General features: G+C 43.3%; 2 protein-coding genes across 2 annotated transcripts in view; both read left to right on the top strand.

The window, feature by feature from the left end:
* The window catches only part of LOC118217115 (flocculation protein FLO11-like), a 59,048-nt gene extending 50,671 nt beyond the window's left edge, over positions 1–8,377 (top strand). Inside the window, exons 15-20 of the mRNA XM_035398924.1 lie at positions 417–740; positions 2,498–2,821; positions 4,582–4,905; positions 6,684–7,007; positions 7,370–7,510; positions 7,901–8,377. Coding sequence (XP_035254815.1) covers positions 417–740; positions 2,498–2,821; positions 4,582–4,905; positions 6,684–7,007; positions 7,370–7,510; positions 7,901–8,028 — 1,565 coding nt within the window. The 3' untranslated portion in view covers positions 8,029–8,377. The remainder of the gene's footprint in view (positions 1–416; positions 741–2,497; positions 2,822–4,581; positions 4,906–6,683; positions 7,008–7,369; positions 7,511–7,900) is intronic.
* A 5,141-nt stretch (positions 8,378–13,518) lies between these two features.
* On the top strand, positions 13,519–20,244 carry LOC118216238 (leucine-rich repeat-containing protein 3B-like). The gene is made up of 2 exons (XM_035397311.1): positions 13,519–14,304; positions 19,113–20,244. The coding sequence occupies exon 2, from the start codon at positions 19,216–19,218 to the stop codon at positions 20,008–20,010; it is 795 nt and encodes a 264-aa protein (XP_035253202.1). The 5' UTR covers positions 13,519–14,304; positions 19,113–19,215; the 3' UTR covers positions 20,011–20,244.

Below are 20,244 nucleotides of genomic sequence, written 5' to 3'. Positions count from 1 at the left end.
TGTGCAGTGTTTTGTGTTGCGACGGGTTGAACAGCTAATTTCTCTGATGCAGCTTACTGCCGTTTGATTAAATTTGAGGTATTAATGTGATGAGAAGCGCTTTGTCGTATGTATGCATAACACACAATTCTTTGCGCCCACACCCGCCAGCACCCCGCCCTCCCCCTGGTCGAGAACATCCAACAGCACCCCCCCCACACCCCCGTCGACAACATCGAGTGACACCAACGGTCGACCGCACCGGGTGTCACCAACCCTAGTGACGCCACAGCACAAACCCACACACACACACTCACGCATATGAGCACACACACACAGATATGCATTCAAAGCGATCATAATTAATTCAGGTGCGTAAGTTTGCACACACATGTCCGTGTTGATGCATTTCTCTCGGAATTCCTATTCTTTTCCAGTGGTCCTACAGCAACCTGCCATCGTCCTCAGCTCTCCTACAGGGGAGATGACCGGGGGCCCCCAGGGGTCAGAGGTGATTGAGGGCCACAACTTCACCATCACCTGCTCCACTGTGCCACAGTACCCAGGAGGCTCCTTCAAACTCATCTTCACAGGGTCCAGTGTGACTGAGGCTCAGGCTGCTGTCAGTCATTCTGCCTCCTTCATATTTTCTGCTGCAGAGCTTTCCCACCAGGGAAACTACAGCTGTGTTTATGAGACCACAGTGTCTGGACGCAAATTCAGCTCTCCTGCCAGCCCGCTGCTGCCTCTCACCGTCACAGGTAAGGAGCCAACAGTGGCAATGTGTCATCTTCCTGTGTATTTAAATTAACTTAGACTACATGACTAAAAGGATCTGGACACTCCTTACTCTGGGGCTGTTTTTTCATGGTTTCAATAGTTCCAGTGAAGGCAAATCTTAATTCTACAGCACACAATGACATTCTAGACGATTCTGTCCTTCCCCAAAAGTTTGGGAAAGGCCCTTTCCTGTTTCGGTATGACAATGGCCCTGGGCACACAGCGAGGTCTATGTAGAAATGCTTTTGTCAAGGATGGTGTGGAAGAAATTGACTGCCCTGCACAAAGCCCTAATCTCAACCCCATCCATTTGGATCAATTCGAAAGCTGACTACAAGCCAGGCATAAACACCTAATCAGTGCTTGCTCTCACTAATGCTCTTCTGACTGAATGGAAGCAAATCCCTGCATCAATGCTCCAACATTTAAATCCTTCCCGGACAAATGGAGGATGTTGTTGCAGCAAAGGGTAGAACAACTCCATGTTAATGCCCATAATTTTGCATGAGATGTTGGATGTCAGGTGTCCATATATTTTGGCCATGTTGTGTAGTAAGAGCCTATCAGAGCAATTCTAAAAAGGATTTCACCTATGTTGTTCCAAGAATAAACCAATATTTAAAAATATTAGCCACTTTGAGTAATCCAATTAAAAATAAATAAATAAAGCATGCCATTTAAAAGTAATTCATCATGGCGTTAATGTTTGTAACATAACTATCCAAAAGGCCTCACGTTGTTCAAAAATTGCAAGACAAGTTCAGTAGCAGATTTATCCATTGTTGATCCTTAAACAAAGCTCTGTTTTGGGGTCCCCAAAACTTCTGACAATGTGCTGACAAAGATGTTCACTTTAAAAACCACAGACCATAAAGTAAAATTCTGCACTTTTTTACAAACCGTTAGTTTCTAAACAAACCAGCTCTCCTACTTCCCTGCTTGTGGTAAGAGGTTTGCATGGTGCCAAAGTCTGCTTCTTCCTCTTCAAAAGCAACAAGCAGCAGATATTCAAACTCAACAGACCAAGCTGGATTAAATGACAATAAATACCAATTGTTCTTAATAAGCTACTTTGAATTATATGAGTTAGGTGTGTATGTAAAATTGAGATTTTAAAAATATTCTGTGACAAGGGGTGTATTATTTTCATTACTTGATCATAGATCTTTCAATAAATGTACGAACAAGCACAAATGCCCCCCGCCATACACAAACACGCACACACACCCAGAGGCGTCACTAGGGGGGTGTGGGCGGTGCGGACCGCACCGGGTGACACCATCAGAGGGGGGCGATATCGAATTTCCTTGCATTCAATTTTTTGTGCAGTGTTTTGTGTTGCGACGGGTTGAACAGCTAATTTCTCTGATGCAGCTTACTGCCGTTTGATTAAATTTGAGGTATTAATGTGATGAGAAGCGCTTTGTCGTATGTATGCATAACACACAATTCTTTGCGCCCACACCCGCCAGCACCCCGCCCTCCCCCTGGTCGAGAACATCCAACAGCACCCCCCCCACACCCCCGTCGACAACATCGAGTGACACCAACGGTCGACCGCACCGGGTGTCACCAACCCTAGTGACGCCACAGCACAAACCCACACACACACACTCACGCATATGAGCACACACACACAGATATGCATTCAAAGCGATCATAATTAATTCAGGTGCGTAAGTTTGCACACACATGTCCGTGTTGATGCATTTCTCTCGGAATTCCTATTCTTTTCCAGTGGTCCTACAGCAACCTGCCATCGTCCTCAGCTCTCCTACGGGGAAGATGACCGGGGGCCCCCAGGGGTCAGAGGTGATTGAGGGCCACAACTTCACCATCACCTGCTCCACTGTGTCACAGTACCCAGGAGGCTCCTTCAACCTCATCTTCACAGGGTCCAGTGTGACTGAGGCTCAGGCTGCTGTCAGTCATTCTGCCTCCTTCATATTTTCTGCTGCAGAGCTTTCCCACCAGGGAAACTACAGCTGTGTTTATGAGACCACAGTGTCTGGACGCAAATTCAGCTCTCCTGCCAGCCCGCTGCTGCCTCTCACCGTCACAGGTAAGGAGCCAACTGTGGCAATGTGTCATCTTCCTGTGTATTTAAATTAACTTAGACTACATGACCAAAAGTATCTGGACACTCCTTAGTCTGGGGCTGTTTTTTCATGGTTTCAATAGTTCCAGTGAAGGCAAATCTTAATTCTACAGCACACAATGACATTCTAGACGATTCTGTCCTTCCCCAAAAGTTTGGGAAAGGCCCTTTCCTGTTTCGGTATGACAATGGCCCTGGGCACACAGCGAGGTCTATGTAGAAATGGTTTTGTCAAGGATGGTGTGGAAGAAATTGACTGCCCTGCACAAAGCCCTGATCTCAACCCCATCCATTTGGATCAATTCGAAAGCTGACTACAAGCCAGGCATAAACACCTAATCAGTGCTTGCTCTCACTAATGCTCTTCTGACTGAATGGAAGCAAATCCCTGCATCAATGCTCCAACATTTAAATCCTTCCCGGACAAATGGAGGATGTTGTTGCAGCAAAGGGTGGACCAACTCCATGTTAATGCCCATAATTTTGGATGAGATGTTGGATGTCAGGTGTCCATATATTTTGGCCATGTTGTGTAGTCAGAGCCTATCAGAGCAATTCTAAAAAGGATTTCACCTATGTTGTTCCAAGAATAAACCAATATTTAAAAATATTAGCCACTTTGAGTAATCCAATTAAAAATAAATAAATAAAGCATGCCATTTAAAAGTAATTCATCATGGCGTTAATGTTTGTAACATAACTATCCAAAAGGCCTCACGTTGTTTAAAAATTGCAAGACAAGTTCAGTAGCAGATTTATCCATTGTTGATCCTTAAACAAAGCTCTGTTTTGGGGTCCCCAAAACTTCTCCTGACAATGTGCTGACAAAGATGTTCACTTTAAAAACCACAGACCATAAAGTAAAATTCTGCACTTTTTTACAAACCGTTAGTTTCTAAACAAACCAGCCCTCCTACTTCCCTGCTTGTGGTAAGAGGTTTGCATGGTGCCAAAGTCTGCTTCTTCCTCTTCAAAAGCAACAAGCAGCAGATATTCAAACTCAACAGACCAAGCTGGACCAAATAACAATAAATACCAATTGTTCTCAATAAGCTACTTTGAATTATATGAGTTAGGTGTGTATGTAAAATTGAGATTTTAAAAATATTCTGTGACAAAGGGTGTATTATTTTCATTACTTGATCATAGATCTTTCAATAAATGTACGAACATGCACAAATGCCCCCCGCCATATACAAACATGCACACACACCCAGAGGCGTCACTAGGGGGGTGTGGGGGGTGCGGACCGCACCGGGTGACACCATCAGAGGGGGGCGATACCGAATTTCCTTGCATTCAATTTTTTGTGCAGTGTTTTGTGTTGCGACGGGTTGAACAGCTAATTTCTCTGATGCAGCTTACTGCCGTTTGATTAAATTCGAGGTATTAATGTGATGAGAAGCGCTTTGTCGTATGTATGCATAACACACAATTCCTTGCGCCCACACCCGCCAGCACCCCGCCCTCCCCCTGGTCGACAACATCCAACAGCACCCCCCCCACACCCCCGTCGACAACATCGAGTGACACCAACGGTCGACCGCACCGGGTGTCACCAACCCTAGTGACGCCACAGCACAAACCCACACACACACACTCACGCATATGAGCACACACACACAGATATGCATTCAAAGCGATCATAATTAATTCAGGTGCGTAAGTTTGCACACACATGTCCGTGTTGATGCATTTCTCTCGGAATTCCTATTCTTTTCCAGTGGTCCTACAGCAACCTGCCATCGTCCTCAGCTCTCCTACGGGGAAGATGACCGGGGGCCCCCAGGGGTCAGAGGTGATTGAGGGCCACAACTTCACCATCACCTGCTCCACTGTGTCACAGTACCCAGGAGGCTCCTTCAACCTCATCTTCACAGGGTCCAGTGTGACTGAGGCTCAGGCTGCTGTCAGTCATTCTGCCTCCTTCATATTTTCTGCTGCAGAGCTTTCCCACCAGGGAAACTACAGCTGTGTTTATGAGACCACAGTGTCTGGACGCAAATTCAGCTCTCCTGCCAGCCCGCTGCTGCCTCTCACCGTCACAGGTAAGGAGCCAACTGTGGCAATGTGTCATCTTCCTGTGTATTTAAATTAACTTAGACTACATGACCAAAAGTATCTGGACACTCCTTAGTCTGGGGCTGTTTTTTCATGGTTTCAATAGTTCCAGTGAAGGCAAATCTTAATTCTACAGCACACAATGACATTCTAGACGATTCTGTCCTTCCCCAAAAGTTTGGGAAAGGCCCTTTCCTGTTTCGGTATGACAATGGCCCTGGGCACACAGCGAGGTCTATGTAGAAATGGTTTTGTCAAGGATGGTGTGGAAGAAATTGACTGCCCTGCACAAAGCCCTGATCTCAACCCCATCCATTTGGATCAATTCGAAAGCTGACTACAAGCCAGGCATAAACACCTAATCAGTGCTTGCTCTCACTAATGCTCTTCTGACTGAATGGAAGCAAATCCCTGCATCAATGCTCCAACATTTAAATCCTTCCCGGACAAATGGAGGATGTTGTTGCAGCAAAGGGTGGACCAACTCCATGTTAATGCCCATAATTTTGGATGAGATGTTGGATGTCAGGTGTCCATATATTTTGGCCATGTTGTGTAGTCAGAGCCTATCAGAGCAATTCTAAAAAGGATTTCACCTATGTTGTTCCAAGAATAAACCAATATTTAAAAATATTAGCCACTTTGAGTAATCCAATTAAAAATAAATAAATAAAGCATGCCATTTAAAAGTAATTCATCATGGCGTTAATGTTTGTAACATAACTATCCAAAAGGCCTCACGTTGTTTAAAAATTGCAAGACAAGTTCAGTAGCAGATTTATCCATTGTTGATCCTTAAACAAAGCTCTGTTTTGGGGTCCCCAAAACTTCTCCTGACAATGTGCTGACAAAGATGTTCACTTTAAAAACCACAGACCATAAAGTAAAATTCTGCACTTTTTTACAAACCGTTAGTTTCTAAACAAACCAGCCCTCCTACTTCCCTGCTTGTGGTAAGAGGTCTACATGGTGCCGAAGTCTGCTTCTTCCTCTTCAAAAGCAACAAGCAGCAGATATTCAAACTCAACAAACCAAGCTGGATCAAATAACAATAAATACCAATTGTTCTCAATAAGCTACTTTGAATTATATGAGTTAGGTGTGTATGTAAAATTAAGATTTTAAAAATATTCTGTGACAAGGGGTGTATTATTTTCATTACTTGATCATAGATCTTTCAATAAATGTACGAACATGCACAAATGCCCCCCGCCATACACAAACATGCACACACACCCAGAGGCGTCACTAGGGGGGGTGTGGGGGGTGCGGACCGCACCGGGTGACACCATCAGAGGGGGGCGATACCGAATTGACTTGCATTACATTTTTTGTGCAGTGTTTTGTGTTGCGACGGGTTGAACAGCTAATTTCTCTGATGCAGCTTACTGCCGTTTGATTAAATTTGCGGTATTAATGTGATGAGAAGTGCTTTGTCGTATGTATGCATAACACACAATTCCTTGCGCCCACACCCGCCAGCACCTCGCCCTCCCCCTGGTCGACAACATCCAACAGCACCCCCCACCCCCCACACTCCCCCACCCACCCCCGTCGACAACATCGGGTGACACCAATGGTCGACCGCACCGGGTGTCACCAACCCTAGTGACGCCACAGCACAAACCCACACACACACACTCACGCATATAAGCACACACACACAGATATGCATTCAAAGCGATCATAATTAATTCAGGTGCGTAAGTTTGCACACACATGTCTGTGTTGATGCATTTCTCTCGGAATTCCTGTTCTTTTCCAGTGGTCCTACAGCAACCTGCCATCATCCTCAGCTCTCCTACAGGGGAGATGACCGGGGGCCCCCAGGGGTCAGAGGTGATCGAGGGCCACAGCTTCACCATCACCTGCTCCACTGTGCCACAGTACCCAGGAGGCTCCTTCAACCTCACCTTCACAGGGTCCAGTGTGACTGAGGCTCAGGCTGCTGTCAGTCATTCTGCCTCCTTCATATTTTCTGCTGCAGAGCTTTCCCACCAGGGGAACTACAGCTGTGTTTATGAGACCACAGTGTCTGGACGCAAATTCAGCTCTCCTGCCAGCCCGCTGCTGCCTCTCACCGTCACAGGTAAGGAGCCAACAGTGGCAATGTGTCACGTTCCTGTATATTTAAATGAACATAATTGAGTGAGCCCGTATCCGTGCAATTACAAAAAATTATTTGATCTGTATTGTCCAACTGGGACAATATGTGCACTATTAGTATCTTTAGTATACTCTGTTGGAATAGATTTTTTGATCGATTTTCTGTTTAACACTGGGGATGTTCTTTGCAGTGCCCTTCTGGATTTCGATAATAAAACCCCTGAAATGAACGCTATATGCTAAAACATAGACGTGGTACAAATGAATGCCGTCATATGGGAATTCTAACAGGATATGATCCTCAAGAACAGCCCCGTGATTCACATGGGTTCTCCTCTTCCTCAGCCTCCCTGATCCTGCCAATCGCATTAGGAGCGTCAGAAGGACTGCTGCTGGTACTGGTGCCACTCGTCCTCTTCCTGCTGTTCTGGAAGAGAAGACACAGCTCAGGACGCACCCAAGTTGCGAAGACAGCAAGCAATGCACGTCAGTACCTCATTACAGAGCAACACGTACATCTGACCTACATTTGGCTCTGTAGTCCCCAATTTTATATTTGTGATCAAATTTGCATATGGTTAAAGATTCTCAGCTTTTTATTAAAGGGTATCATTTTAACATTTTTGTTTCACCATGTAGAAATTAAAGCTCTTTTCATATAAATATCTTATTATAAAATAGTTTATGTAACTGTTCAATCATATTCCCATTATCATTATCATTAGTGATTGTATCACTTTGCATCATGAAAGTGGCAATGAGGAATCAAACTAATTTGTGTGTGATCTGTGATTCCAGCCCATCTCATTGATTGCATTGAGTATGAGTAACTAATTGGTCTACATTATACAGAGTCTAACGCACATTTTGCTTCAGGTCCAATGAATCCCTCCTTTGCCAAAGGAAAGGCCAGTGAGGAAGAGGATGAGCCTGACTATGTGACTTACAGAGATCCTACTGAAAACGAATACTCTGAGGATGAAAATATATATCAAATCTCTTAGATATATGACCAAAACTTGGCAGACCAAGGGCATAACTTTAGTTTGAATATTGGGGGGTGTTGAAATACATAAATCTCCAGAATTGCAACCCTGCAGCCCCCCTCCAGGGACATGCTACCCTGGAAGAAATTTTTTTAAAGAACAGCTGTGAAATGATCAGTTCTGGCAAATTCTAAGGGGAAAATACTTCAGATTACTGTCCTTGAGGCAGACCTGACGAAAAGACTTCCTTGTTGAATGTAATATTAAGAGCAGGTTGTGAAATGCATTTTGTGACTGGATAAAGACAAAGGTGGAGATGCACGTTGGATTGCATGTATTCATTATTAAAGGAAAGCATGAAAAGCTGTTTCTTAAAGAGCATCTAAGTTATGAAAAGTTTATTTATAAGGGCAAAGGTGTAACTTATATTTTGATGGCAATTTATTTAAAAAAGTTTACTAAGTTTTTAAATGTACAGTTTTTTTATTTGTTTAATGTAATAAGGTTTTAATACTGTTAACTGTTGTTTTTAAAAATGCTATTTTAAATGATATCCTACTGCATAACTAACGTCAAATGACTTATCTTGCTCCTTAACTAACATTAAGGCAGTGAGCGAGCCACAAGAGTAGCAGTGTCTGTTTTAATGGTGTTTAGAAGATGTGTATGAAGCAGATAGTAGGGCCTAAGTTCGTAATGTTATTTTCTTGAAAAAGTGACTCAGCACATTTCCAAATTTAGAAAATGACAACCCACAGTGGGGAAATGGGGAAAGTGGGGAAAATGCTAAATTGTTTTATTCAAATAATGGCAAAGCGAATCGTTCATATCTATAGCTCATTTATGCTGATTGTGGTGTTCTTAATAAAGGATTAATTACAACCAAATGATGTCAATTTCCTTCTCTTTCAGCTACAAGTGCAGTATCTGTATGAACTAGGGAACAGAATTGACACAGCTAGTAACTAGCTGTAGTGCTCGCTAGTTTGCTAGCTTACTAGTAAAGGCATATCTATGCTTGCAAGAATAACTGCAATTAAAAATAATACCTAGCCTGCCAGTCTGCTAACAAGGTAGTTAGAATGTTGCAAAGATTTTGAAAAAAATATTCAATTGAAATTACTTGAAGGAATCTTAAAGACCCTGTCACACAAGTTACCTAACTAAATCTTAGGAGTATAATGTCTGTAGCTAACACTTGATTCCAAGGACAAGAGCCCCCTTCCATGCAACTGTGCAATGTGTGTGTGTGCGTGTGTGTATGTTGTTTTATGTCAGAGCTATATACATTGCTTATTCTACATTGTTCCAACCATGTGCATATTCTTCTTCATCCTGCAGAATCAGATCTTAAGCAAAACATATTTATGTTATGTCAGGGCAAAACAATTGTATCTAAGTTTTGAAGAATGAATAGATACACACTAAAATATGATCACTAAAAATGATCCCTTAAGTGTACACAATGTTCCACACTCCCCCCCCCCCCCCCCCCCCCCAATTCAGCTCAAAGTGCTTTCCAAACCACAAAATACCATAAAACATGTTAAAACGTGTAAGCATAGAATGACAAGATGAGATAGAACAGTAAGCATAGAATGACAAAAAATAAAATACTGAAGAAAAGAATATTAAAATAAAAGCATACGTGATTAAAATGGTAAAACTGAAGAGAAATAAAAAGAAAAAAGAAAATAAGCAAAGCTAGTTGAAGCCAAGATTAAAAATAAATCCAGTTCCTCAGTACTTTGTCTATATTACCCAGAGGTGGGGGCTGGTCTGGGCTGTGGTGGGAGATTTGGCTAGGATATGTAAGCAAATTATGCATCCCTCTGACACCCAGATTATATTGCGTATTTTCGGTTTTATTTGCATCTAACTCACGATACCAACATTGGAGTAAGTACTTCATGAAGTCCTTATCCTGGAGTGCCCTCCTGTGTGTCTTTGGGAGGAAGCCGGAGTACCCAGAGGAAACCTACATGGACACAAGGAGACCGCGGAAACTCCACAACAGAAAGGCCCTCGATTGGGATTCGAACTCTGTACCTTCTCGCTGGGATGCGACAGCATTATTCACTGCACCACCCTGCCGCACTTTACAACCTTTATATTAAACAAAACAACTGACCAGTGGGTGGTGCCATTTGGCTGGGAAATAAATGCTGGATCCTGAGAAGATGGTTCATGTATGCTGACTGTGGCAGGTAGCTCCACAGGACGACGCGCAATTGGCGATTGCATCGCCAAGGGTTTGGGAGGGTCCAGTCCGTTAGGGGTCTGCATTTCATTTGTCTCCAGCAACCCCTGCTGGTCAATCAGGCAACTCATGGACTGCGTGTTAAAGCCACACATGAAAGGTCTTCCACTGACTCTTTGCAAGCTTAGCTGCATTGAAAAAATCAGGCTGGTGACATCGCATGTTTTGGAGGAGAGCTGCAAATTTCTACTCTCCCGAATCGGCTGTGGGGTTCGCACATGAAGGTGGCTACAATTCCCTGTTTGAAAACATACATAATGTCTCAGTCCCGTCTCCTCTGATTCTACAGTACAGTCCACTTATATGTTGTGTCTCAGTTCACCCACACGTCATTGTCAAAAATAGTTATTTGTGTGGTATTCTTGAGTAAAGTGTGTTTGCCATTTTTTCAACAAATTACTAGTCTCAGTCAGCTAATATGGGGGTGCAGGAGGTAGAGTGGTTGTCTGGCAACTGGAAGGTTGTCGGTTGTCGATTGCCGGTTCGATCATCGGTCTTTTGAGTGTGTCGAAGTGTCCTTGAGCAAGACACCTAACCCCACATTGCTTCCAATGAGCTGGTTTGCGCCTTGCATGGCTGCCTTGATCGCCTTTGGTGTGTGGGTGGGTGTGTGTGAATGGGTGAATGAGAGCCATTCATTGTAAAGTGCTTTGTACAGTTGTTTCTGGAAAATGCAGTCCATTTACCATATTCAACAAGAGGCAGATATATCACATGGGGTACAAGAAAATCATCAGCTGTCGTTCATGAGCTTATAAAGAAAGTAATCTAAAATTTTGGATTGCAAAAATGGCTAAATAATGACGAAACATGAAATTCAGGAACACATATGGCTTTCCCTACCCACCTCTGTTTTAAGGGGAGTCTTTGGGGTGAAGTTCTTATTTTCTCTGCACTACTGTAAGAATGGGGTGAGGGTGGAACACCACCTACTCGCAGTCACTTACAGCATCTCAGGTTTGTCAATTTCAGTCATGCAGACTAGAGCAAGTGCAGAACAAACCAACCCTGCGCTGTAGATAATCTAATTTAAGGAAATCCCAGAGAGATTTTGACCCCAGATGTGAGGCCAGGATTATCACACCAGATACTTTCAAAGGACACTCAAAGTGAGACTTTGTGGTGGGCGACTGAAGCAGAACCCTGTAGTGCACAAGGGCACTGGGCTTCAATAGCCTCCTTTCTCACCCTCTTGGTCTGCCGCTAATGGACACATAATCCCATTTTATGCTTTTTTTTCTAAATCTGGAGATACTTTCATTCCGCATCAGATCTCCCAAGAAACCTACACACCCTTTCCGACAAAGCAGGAATGCCTGCAAGATGCATTTGAAGAAGAATGAAGGCGACATGGGGCGACATAGCTCAAGAGGTAAGACCGATTGTCTGGCAGTTGGAGGGTTGCCGGTTCAAACCCTGCCCTGGGCGTGTCAAAGTGTCCTTGAGCAAGAAACCTAACCCCTAACTGCTCTGGCGAATGAGAGGCATCATTTGTAAAGCGCTTTGGATAAAAGCGCTATATAAATGCAGTCCATTTACCATGAAGACATTTAGACGTGATTTCTAAAAGAACGGTACCAGTTGCATAGTCAGCGTTTCATTTAAATTCATGCGTAGAATCGAAAGTGTTGAAACACTGTTTCAGACTGTACGTATCTTACCTAAGCCAAAGACAGAACTGCATGCAGTTTGTGGAAATGGGCATATTGTGGGAATTACATATTGAAAGTATAACCGCAGGAGAGGACTTTCACTTTTAGAACAGCATAACTACTAGCACTGCTCGATTTTGTTGTGCCAACATTGCTAGGTATGGTGCACATTAGACCTTAATTACCAAAAGGTTGATATAACTCATCGTCCAATGGTTTATTGATTGGCATGGCAGACTGTCCCAATAACTGAAGATATTCATGTATTGGTGCGACCGATGCACATCATTATGTACCAGGAAATTACTGATATGTTTCACAATTATTTGGAGGCATCCACCAGAAGATGTCAGGCATTGCCAGAAGCTGTTCTCTAAGCCCCCATCAGTACTGCTCTTGGGGGTTCTTATGTGATTTTGCCTCTCGGGTTACCAGAGTAAAATTTATAGCAGTTTAACAGGGGATAAAAGTTTTAGTCACATGCATGGGCAGAAAGTCTTGACAATTTTCACAGGAGTCAGTGTACGATGGAGAAAACAACCGTTTTGAGGAAGAATTACAAAATCATTAGGAACATTGCTTTGCATGGTCAGATATTTTGATCCTGTTTTATTTTTGAGTGGTTGAATTTGACAAACCCTTGTCTTGTATTATTAGCCTCTATTTAAATGAGAATAAAGAGCATATGTACAGAAAGAGCAGAATTTCCCATGAACAACACGTGCAATTTAACCACTACAAAAACTAGCAGCCAGGTGCACAGATCAGCTGTTTAAGTCAAACAATGAGACAATACTCCAAAACAGTCTTTCAACAATTCATCCAATCACCTGAATGGACAGCCCGTGAATAATTTTGTGCATTCCCCCCTAAATTGAGCAAAAGATTGCTTTTTCTTTTAAAAACGTCGTGAGGAAACCACGGTGGTCAACAGTTTATGTTGTGCTCTGGGCACTAGGTCTGGGCTTCATTCCCAATAGGCTGCACCCACAGTACCCATAAGCACTGCGCCATAACCAAGCGTTAGTGGTAAAAATAAAATGTAAATTATTTTTTACAGTTCCCTATAAGTATTCACGAGGCAAATAATAACCCCGAGTGGACAGAACAGTAGGTTGCATTGATCTGCCACTGCCATATTGACATATTGGTTCACAAATCACAGATTGAATTTTGGACTAATTTACCTTCAAACTCAGAATAAAATCTTTCAGGGTAATCAAGGCCGCAAGAGATCCAACAGGACTTACACGCCCACAATTTAACGGAATACATTATTGCACTAAGTGATTAACTGGGCTTCGCTAATGGATTTCCGCGTAACGCTATCGACAGAATGTTAAAACAATCACATCAGTTATGTTCTGGACATTAGAGTCCCCACGGGTGAGGAGGCTATATACACACGAGGTTAGTTTACCAATGGATTTATTGATAAAATAATTTCCTGTGATAAAACAGTCATCTATTTGGTCCGCAACTAGATGCTGGTTTTCTTCTTCCCCGACATGCTACCATTTCTACTAACCCTATGCAAATGTAGAAAATGTATTCGCTGTCTAACGTGTCCCACATCGTTGTCAAGCTGTTTGACACAACTTGAATGATCGTATTATGTGGAGGATTCCGATACAGAGGAAAAGCGATTATACCATATTCATGGAAACAAGGGACAGGATACAGCGACCAGTTCCACTGCGTCGCTTACAGGGTTGTTGGGATATTATCATCTGAGGGTTGAAAGTTGAGACAGCACGCTCGGTACCTACCCCGAGCTGCTGCAGCAGCGATAGAACGCAAGGCTACGGGAAATATCGCCTTGGTCCATCTCTCATCGCCGTTTTTACTGGGTGATGTATGGAGAATGCTTTCTTAATTCGTTTTTCTTCTCCAATACGTAAATGGCATTGAAATTACAATGCAAGTTGAAGCCGTCCTAAATGCAAAGACCCGCGTAACAGAATTGGGAGGAACGTACTTTATTTATCATAGACGAGACGTGCTTTTGACCTCCTGCATTTATTCTTGCATTACATTCCTGAAATTGTTATGGGAAAACATTACATTAGATGAGTTAATCGGAGAGACAAGTTAATGTGGTCGTATGAGCTGTAGATATATTTGGCAAGAGTGTTTCCAAGGGATCTTACTGGCACCGAATCAAGCTGAAAACGCGCTCTTGCTGTAGGCTACATACGTTTCTGCAAATGGAGAGATTTCCCATCTGAAATGAAATTTATCGTCTGCAGCTCCACCTAATATTATACATATTGCCCGAAATCCGTTTTTCTACTATTTTAATGAGGATTTACTGGAATACGGAGTTAATTGCATTGGGTGGACATTCGAGAAAGGCAACTACACTGCTGCAGTGCATTTTGGGTAAGGAAGAACGCACAAACTTCACTTTACTGTGTGTAATGTGTAGCAGATATTAATAAAAGTGTAAGACCGTCTCTAACAGATTTGATGACTACCAAATTAGAGTTATTGTTGTTATTTATTTTTCGAGGAAAAAAACGTTGGGATTGGTGTACGATAACATTTTACTTAAGAGTGTATTTAATTTATTGAGGCTTTAATATTACATTAAACCGAAGGTAATTATAATTTTTAACCGGCAGCCCCACGGCTTGTCGGATTGACTAACTACAAAAATTAATAATCAAAGTCAACTGAACTTCAAGTCGTCAATAAGCCTATTGTTATATGGGGAATATACACGTCAAACATCTTCAGTAATTCAATTACTCCCTAGAATGATTTACTTTATCGACCTTGAAAAGCCGCGTTCGTGCAGGTAGGCTATAGTCTAGTTTTAATTGTGCAGGTTTAATATTAATCCTACTTAAGATCTGCTTGACCTTTGCATGCATAATTTTGAGGTAGAGGTGTTTTAATGAATATATTTGGCTAATGTTCAAGCATTAAGCAGGGAATTTTAAAAAATGTGTTTCAAGCATTAAGCAGGGGATTAAAAAAAAAAATATATATATATTTAACTTTTTTTTTAATGATCAAATATGCTCCTATATTGGCTTTTATGCGCTATTGAAAACAGAAATTGATTCCCCCCCCCCCACCCATCCTCAACTTTCACAATCCTGAAAAGCAGTAATATAAGTCAAAGCGGACAGAGGATTGCTGTAACAGAAGCCCCATGCTCTACAGCCTAGGGAGCTACCTCCGACTAAGAGAGGAGAAAAATCGATCTACAGTCACACTGTATCCAAGATTTAACCGTTAGTGCTTCATGACTGTACTCCCCCCAACTTTGCAAATACCTAACCTGCGCACAGTGTTCTAAGCTTTGCTATGGCAGCAATACTTTCTTAAGTGGGAGGCCTGTGGACCTCATTTATAATCACATTAACTACAGATAATATAATCCCTCTCCTTTGGATCCCTTATGCCAAATGATTTGGACGTCTCAGTTGTCTCTTCCATGTAGCTTCAAACGTCACGTTAGAGTCAGTCTGAGCTGAAGAGCATTGGACCTGGAAACAAATTCTCCCAGCATGCATGTGAACCTAGCACTCTCCAAACCACTGCATGAGCTGTCTCGGGAACCTCTGTGTTATCCTCTGCTATACAACTGTGGTTGTTTGCACAGTAAAAGCACAATACAGGTTTTGTTGAAAATATTCTTAGGGGAAGCATTTATATGAACAACACATTTTTCTGATTAAAGTTGAATTGTTTTCTTTTATCACCTATCAACCCAAACAGTTCGGTGAATTCAGCGGTTGTTAGCTTCTCACTACGTTTTGGGCATAGACACAATGATGAAATCTCATAATTACGAGCTTTCGTTCTTAATTGATGTTTTGGTGTATTGCTGGTGTGGGTATTTAGAATTTTGCTGAAAGGTCATTGAAAGCATAAATTCATTTCTGTCTCTCCAAAGGCCGTTCACCACTGCTGTGTTTGCTGTATTAGTGTGAACGAAACCCTCACTGAAGTTTGAGTTTACAATCAATCAATCAAATTTACAGATGGTAATGGCACACCCACTCCTTAACAACACAGACTCTGGCAGTGCCTTTGCAGACACCAAATGTCTTTTCTCAGCCTGAATTGAAATCCAGGGCTCTTTAAGGCGGAAAAGTGGACAGGAATTGAGGCAGAGAAGGACCGTCTTTAGCCAGTAATGCTCCTGGGGGGGAATGGCCCCACAGTGAGTGAAGTACCCCATGAGCAGCCTCTCCACTTCCCTGCTGTTGCTGTGTCTGTGGCACCTCCCTATTTCATCCGTCTCCCAGTACTCAAGTCTCTGTGCCTCATTGGTCCTCCATCTTGTGTGTAGCCCAGCTGCTTAAACAATCCTTTTAAAAACTTTTTACGTTTTTGGAATGTTAAGAGTGTACGCTCATGCCATGTTTGTTGGAATGTTAAGAGTGTACGCTCTTGCCATGTTTGTTGGAACTTTAAAAACAGGGAAAGTGTGAGTTATCGTGCTGTAATAATAGCTGGGGAAGTTGCGGTCTGAATTGGGTTAAAAGGATGCTGTACACAACATTGTAAATCATTGATGTTCACCACAACCTTACTTCAGAGTTTCAGTAATGTTTGTGCTAGCTGGGAAGGTTTGGTAACCCATGACTCCTCAAGGGCTTTTTAAAAAATGTACAGGCTCATACCAAAATCAGTCTTGTGTGGGATTTAAAAGACAGAACTCAATTAAATTACATAGCTAACTTGCTAAACAATAATCAGGTGTCTTCAGAAATGTGATGCTGTTATTGTGGCTGGTTAGCTAGCAAGTCAGTTAAAGGCCTTCAGTGTGCATATAGATCAGGGGTTGTCAACCCTGATCCTGCAGGGTTTGCAGATTTGCATTGTCACTCAACACTGAATTTGTTTAAGAAGTTTCTTATAAAGTTAACTCGCAGGCTTTTTTGGGCCTACTTGACTGATTTTAAGCTGAAATCAAAAACTGTCAGACCCTGAGGCCCTCCAGGATCAGGAATGAGAACCCTTGACATACAGGAGATCATTGTGTGTTGGTTTCACCTCCCCTTTGTGCACTGAATTGTGGGATATTGCCCATGGGTTTAATTTTCTATTCATGTTCATAAACTTATGGAAGACCAAGGTATTTGTAAACACAGCATTACCTGTGATAAAATAAGTCCGTTTTCTGGGTCTGCATATCTTTGGAGACAGATGTTTTCAAACTTGAATGTTATCTCAGGTAAACTGAGAGCTCAAATGAACAATACAAGTCTTCAGTCCTGTTTGAAACTAAATGTGGAACATGGAGCACACCCACTGAACATCAAAGGATTCTGTTCTGCCGTGGGGACAAGTGAGTTTGAAAAATCACAAATAATTAAATTGCATTCTGTATTTCCCTGCTGTTTTTACCCCCACATTGTTTTTGTTTGAATCAGCAGTGAGCTGTTACAGCATGCTAGTCAGGGAGCTAGCAGGGTTTCATGGCATTCTCTGATATTTTCTCTGGTGTAAATTTTCCGGTGTATTCTAGACAGCAGCTTTTATGGAAGGAAGAGAGGAAAGGGGCATGAGACAGTTGTAAAATAATTCCAGAAATGCCAGTGTGTGTGTGTGTGTGTGTGCGTGTGAAAAGAAACATACAGTTTATCGCTGTTATTTATTTAATCATTGCCAGATTTGTCACAGTGGAAACTGAACATCACTAAGCACATGCAGGCCTGAATCTCCCTTCCTTTTTTTGTAGTCATCATCATTTATGTTGTCATGATGTTTGTAAATCTGAAAACTGTGTGCAATAGCTTCCTGTTCACCTCTTGAAATGACCTGATTTTTTTTTTACTGAAGATAAAATTCTGGCTTTTATGTTGCGATCTAGTGCCTGTGGTCCGATCGAAATGCAGTACTCCCTTTTCTCCTCCTCTTCTTGACTCTCTACTCCTTTCCCATCATTCTCTGTCCCTCTTTCCTTAACTGCACGTCTTTATTGCATACCCCCTCCCTTCCCCTACCAAGAATAAACACCAAGAAGGCCATTTCTGTCATGGACACCCCTGGGAGCAAGAACATCCTGACACATGTTAATAGGCTCACATCTCTTCAATTGTATCTCAATCCCCAATCACACAAGCCTTTCCATGTGCTGTGTGAGTGAACATTTCACATGAACCTACCCCGTCCTCATGGTGGACTTTAACCTGTCTTGATGTGGAAGTTTTAATGTCACAGCAGTTGAGTCTTGGTTTGATTGCCCCATCCCATAAGCTAATTTTAATAAAATGTTGCTCCCTGGCTTTCCATTAGTGGTGAATCATAATCAGTCTTACTAACGTGCTCAGCTGGGGCAGTTCCCCGTTGTTCAATACTAAGAGCTTCTTTGATATTGATTTCACTTGCAATTCTCGCAAGTGATTCCCCCTGTCAGACCTCATTTTTCACAAATGCAAACTTTTTTTCCATTTGGAATGGCTGCCTGTTATAATACAAAGGAGGCATATGGAGGTTTGGAGTGTATCTGTCGTCAGGTTTTAAAGCAACCTACGTTTTTTGTTTGCGCCTTGTGTTGGACGAGGTTGCCAACATCATAACACTTCAAAAGTGTTAAGAGGATCAGTAACTCCATAGTCGGATGTTTTCTGTCTGTACTGTTCAGGAATTAATTAACTGCTGTACAGCCTGGTGGAAAGAGATTAACTACTTTTTAGGGGATTGCGTGCAAAATAAATAAGTAAAATACAGTAAGCCCACAAAAAAGTATATTTTTCTTATACTTTCTTATTTTTATTATGTCAGTGTGAAAAGTGTAGAAGCTCCCAGACTGAACCATTTTTCCCAACAAAGAACCCTTGCACTAACTAGATAAGGTTTTTCTATGGAGACACAGAGGAGCCTTTTAGAACCTTTTCTTCTGAGAGTGTTGAGACAGAAACAAAGAAAGATATCCATGGTCTTAATATGACTGTTATTTTCTCTGTTGGAGTGTCTGTGACCAAAGTATTCAGTGCAGATCCCCTGACATGCTGAATCAAAACTGGGTTTATTTTAATTTGCTATAGCTCTGCACTGAAATGGGACAGAGCTGCGAATGTGACAGCAATAATGTGTTCACAGAGGGTATGTGGGTCTTTAGATGGTTTTAACATTATTCAAAAAGACAGTTAGCCTGAAGCAAACCAGGGCACGTCTCAAGATGTCATTTGTACTGTACCAATCGGCGGTTGTCCTCCCCTCTCCAGTTGTCATCTAGACTGGCCGGTGAAGACAGCCTGACCCATGCCTCGCCCCTCACTCTGATGGTCAGGAGTTTGGTCCTCCAAGGGGGAATGCCCGTATACCATAATGCCGCTGCCAGGCAACTGGCTCCTGCGACACTCAGCGGCCACGCGCTTGCTGTTGCTCAGCCTGGTCCTGATGACCTTCTGCATCCACCGCGTGACCGCCAACTGCTCCAGGAGCTGCTACTGCTCGGAGAGCCCCGAGGGAGGCCTGGCGGTACGCTGCAGCGGCTTGCACCTTCCCGAAGTGCCCCGGGACCTCCCCAACGACACCCGTCACCTCTACCTGGACTACAACCGCCTCACCACCATCCCTACTGACGCCTTCCTTGGGCTGAGCCTGCTCAGCGAGCTGGACCTCTCCCACAACGACCTGGCCCAGCTGGAGCCGGGGGCTTTCCGGGGCCTGGCTGAGTCTCTGGAGTTCCTGGACCTCTCCTCCAACAGGCTGATGGCCCTCAACCCCCTGGCCTTTGAAGGTCTGCGGTCTCGGGCCAACCTCACCCACAACCCCTGGCACTGCGACTGCAACCTGCAAACCGCCATGACCCTGCTGGACCTGGAGCCCGCCTCGCTGGCCGGCGTAGTGTGCCGGACCTCCGAGCCCGAGGAGGCAGGTGTCCAGGGTCTGCCCTTCCTCCTGGCGGCCGGCGCGGACCTCTGTGTGGCCGTGAAGAAGACCACCGACGTGGCCATGCTGGTGACCATGTTCGGGTGGTTCGCCATGGTCATCTCCTACCTGGTCTACTACGTCCGGCACAACCAGGAGGACGCGCGACGCCACATGGAGTACCTCAAGTCTCTGCCCAGCAGGCAGGGCAGGTCGGAGCACTCCTCCACCCTCAGCACTGTGGTGTGAGGACCCGTCTGCCCGGGTTCAGGGCTTGGGGTCACCTTCTGGGGCCCAGAGCCACGTCCAGGGGAACGAATCTAAATAAAAACCAAATCTATTTATTTTGTATAGAGCTTTATACGGAGAAATGTCACAAAGATGCTTTTCAGAACGCAAGGCTTAGGGGATACAGCTTTGCTACCTCAGTGCGGATTCAGTAGAGCCGGGTGACAAACAGAACGAGCTCCCGCAAAGTACTGG

The sequence above is a fragment of the Anguilla anguilla genome, chromosome 17 (genome assembly GCF_013347855.1).
Source record: "Anguilla anguilla isolate fAngAng1 chromosome 17, fAngAng1.pri, whole genome shotgun sequence".
Classification (NCBI taxonomy): Eukaryota; Metazoa; Chordata; class Actinopteri; order Anguilliformes; family Anguillidae; genus Anguilla; species Anguilla anguilla.
Note: the sequence above shows the minus strand (reverse complement) of the source record. Positions and strands in the feature narration are given on the sequence as shown.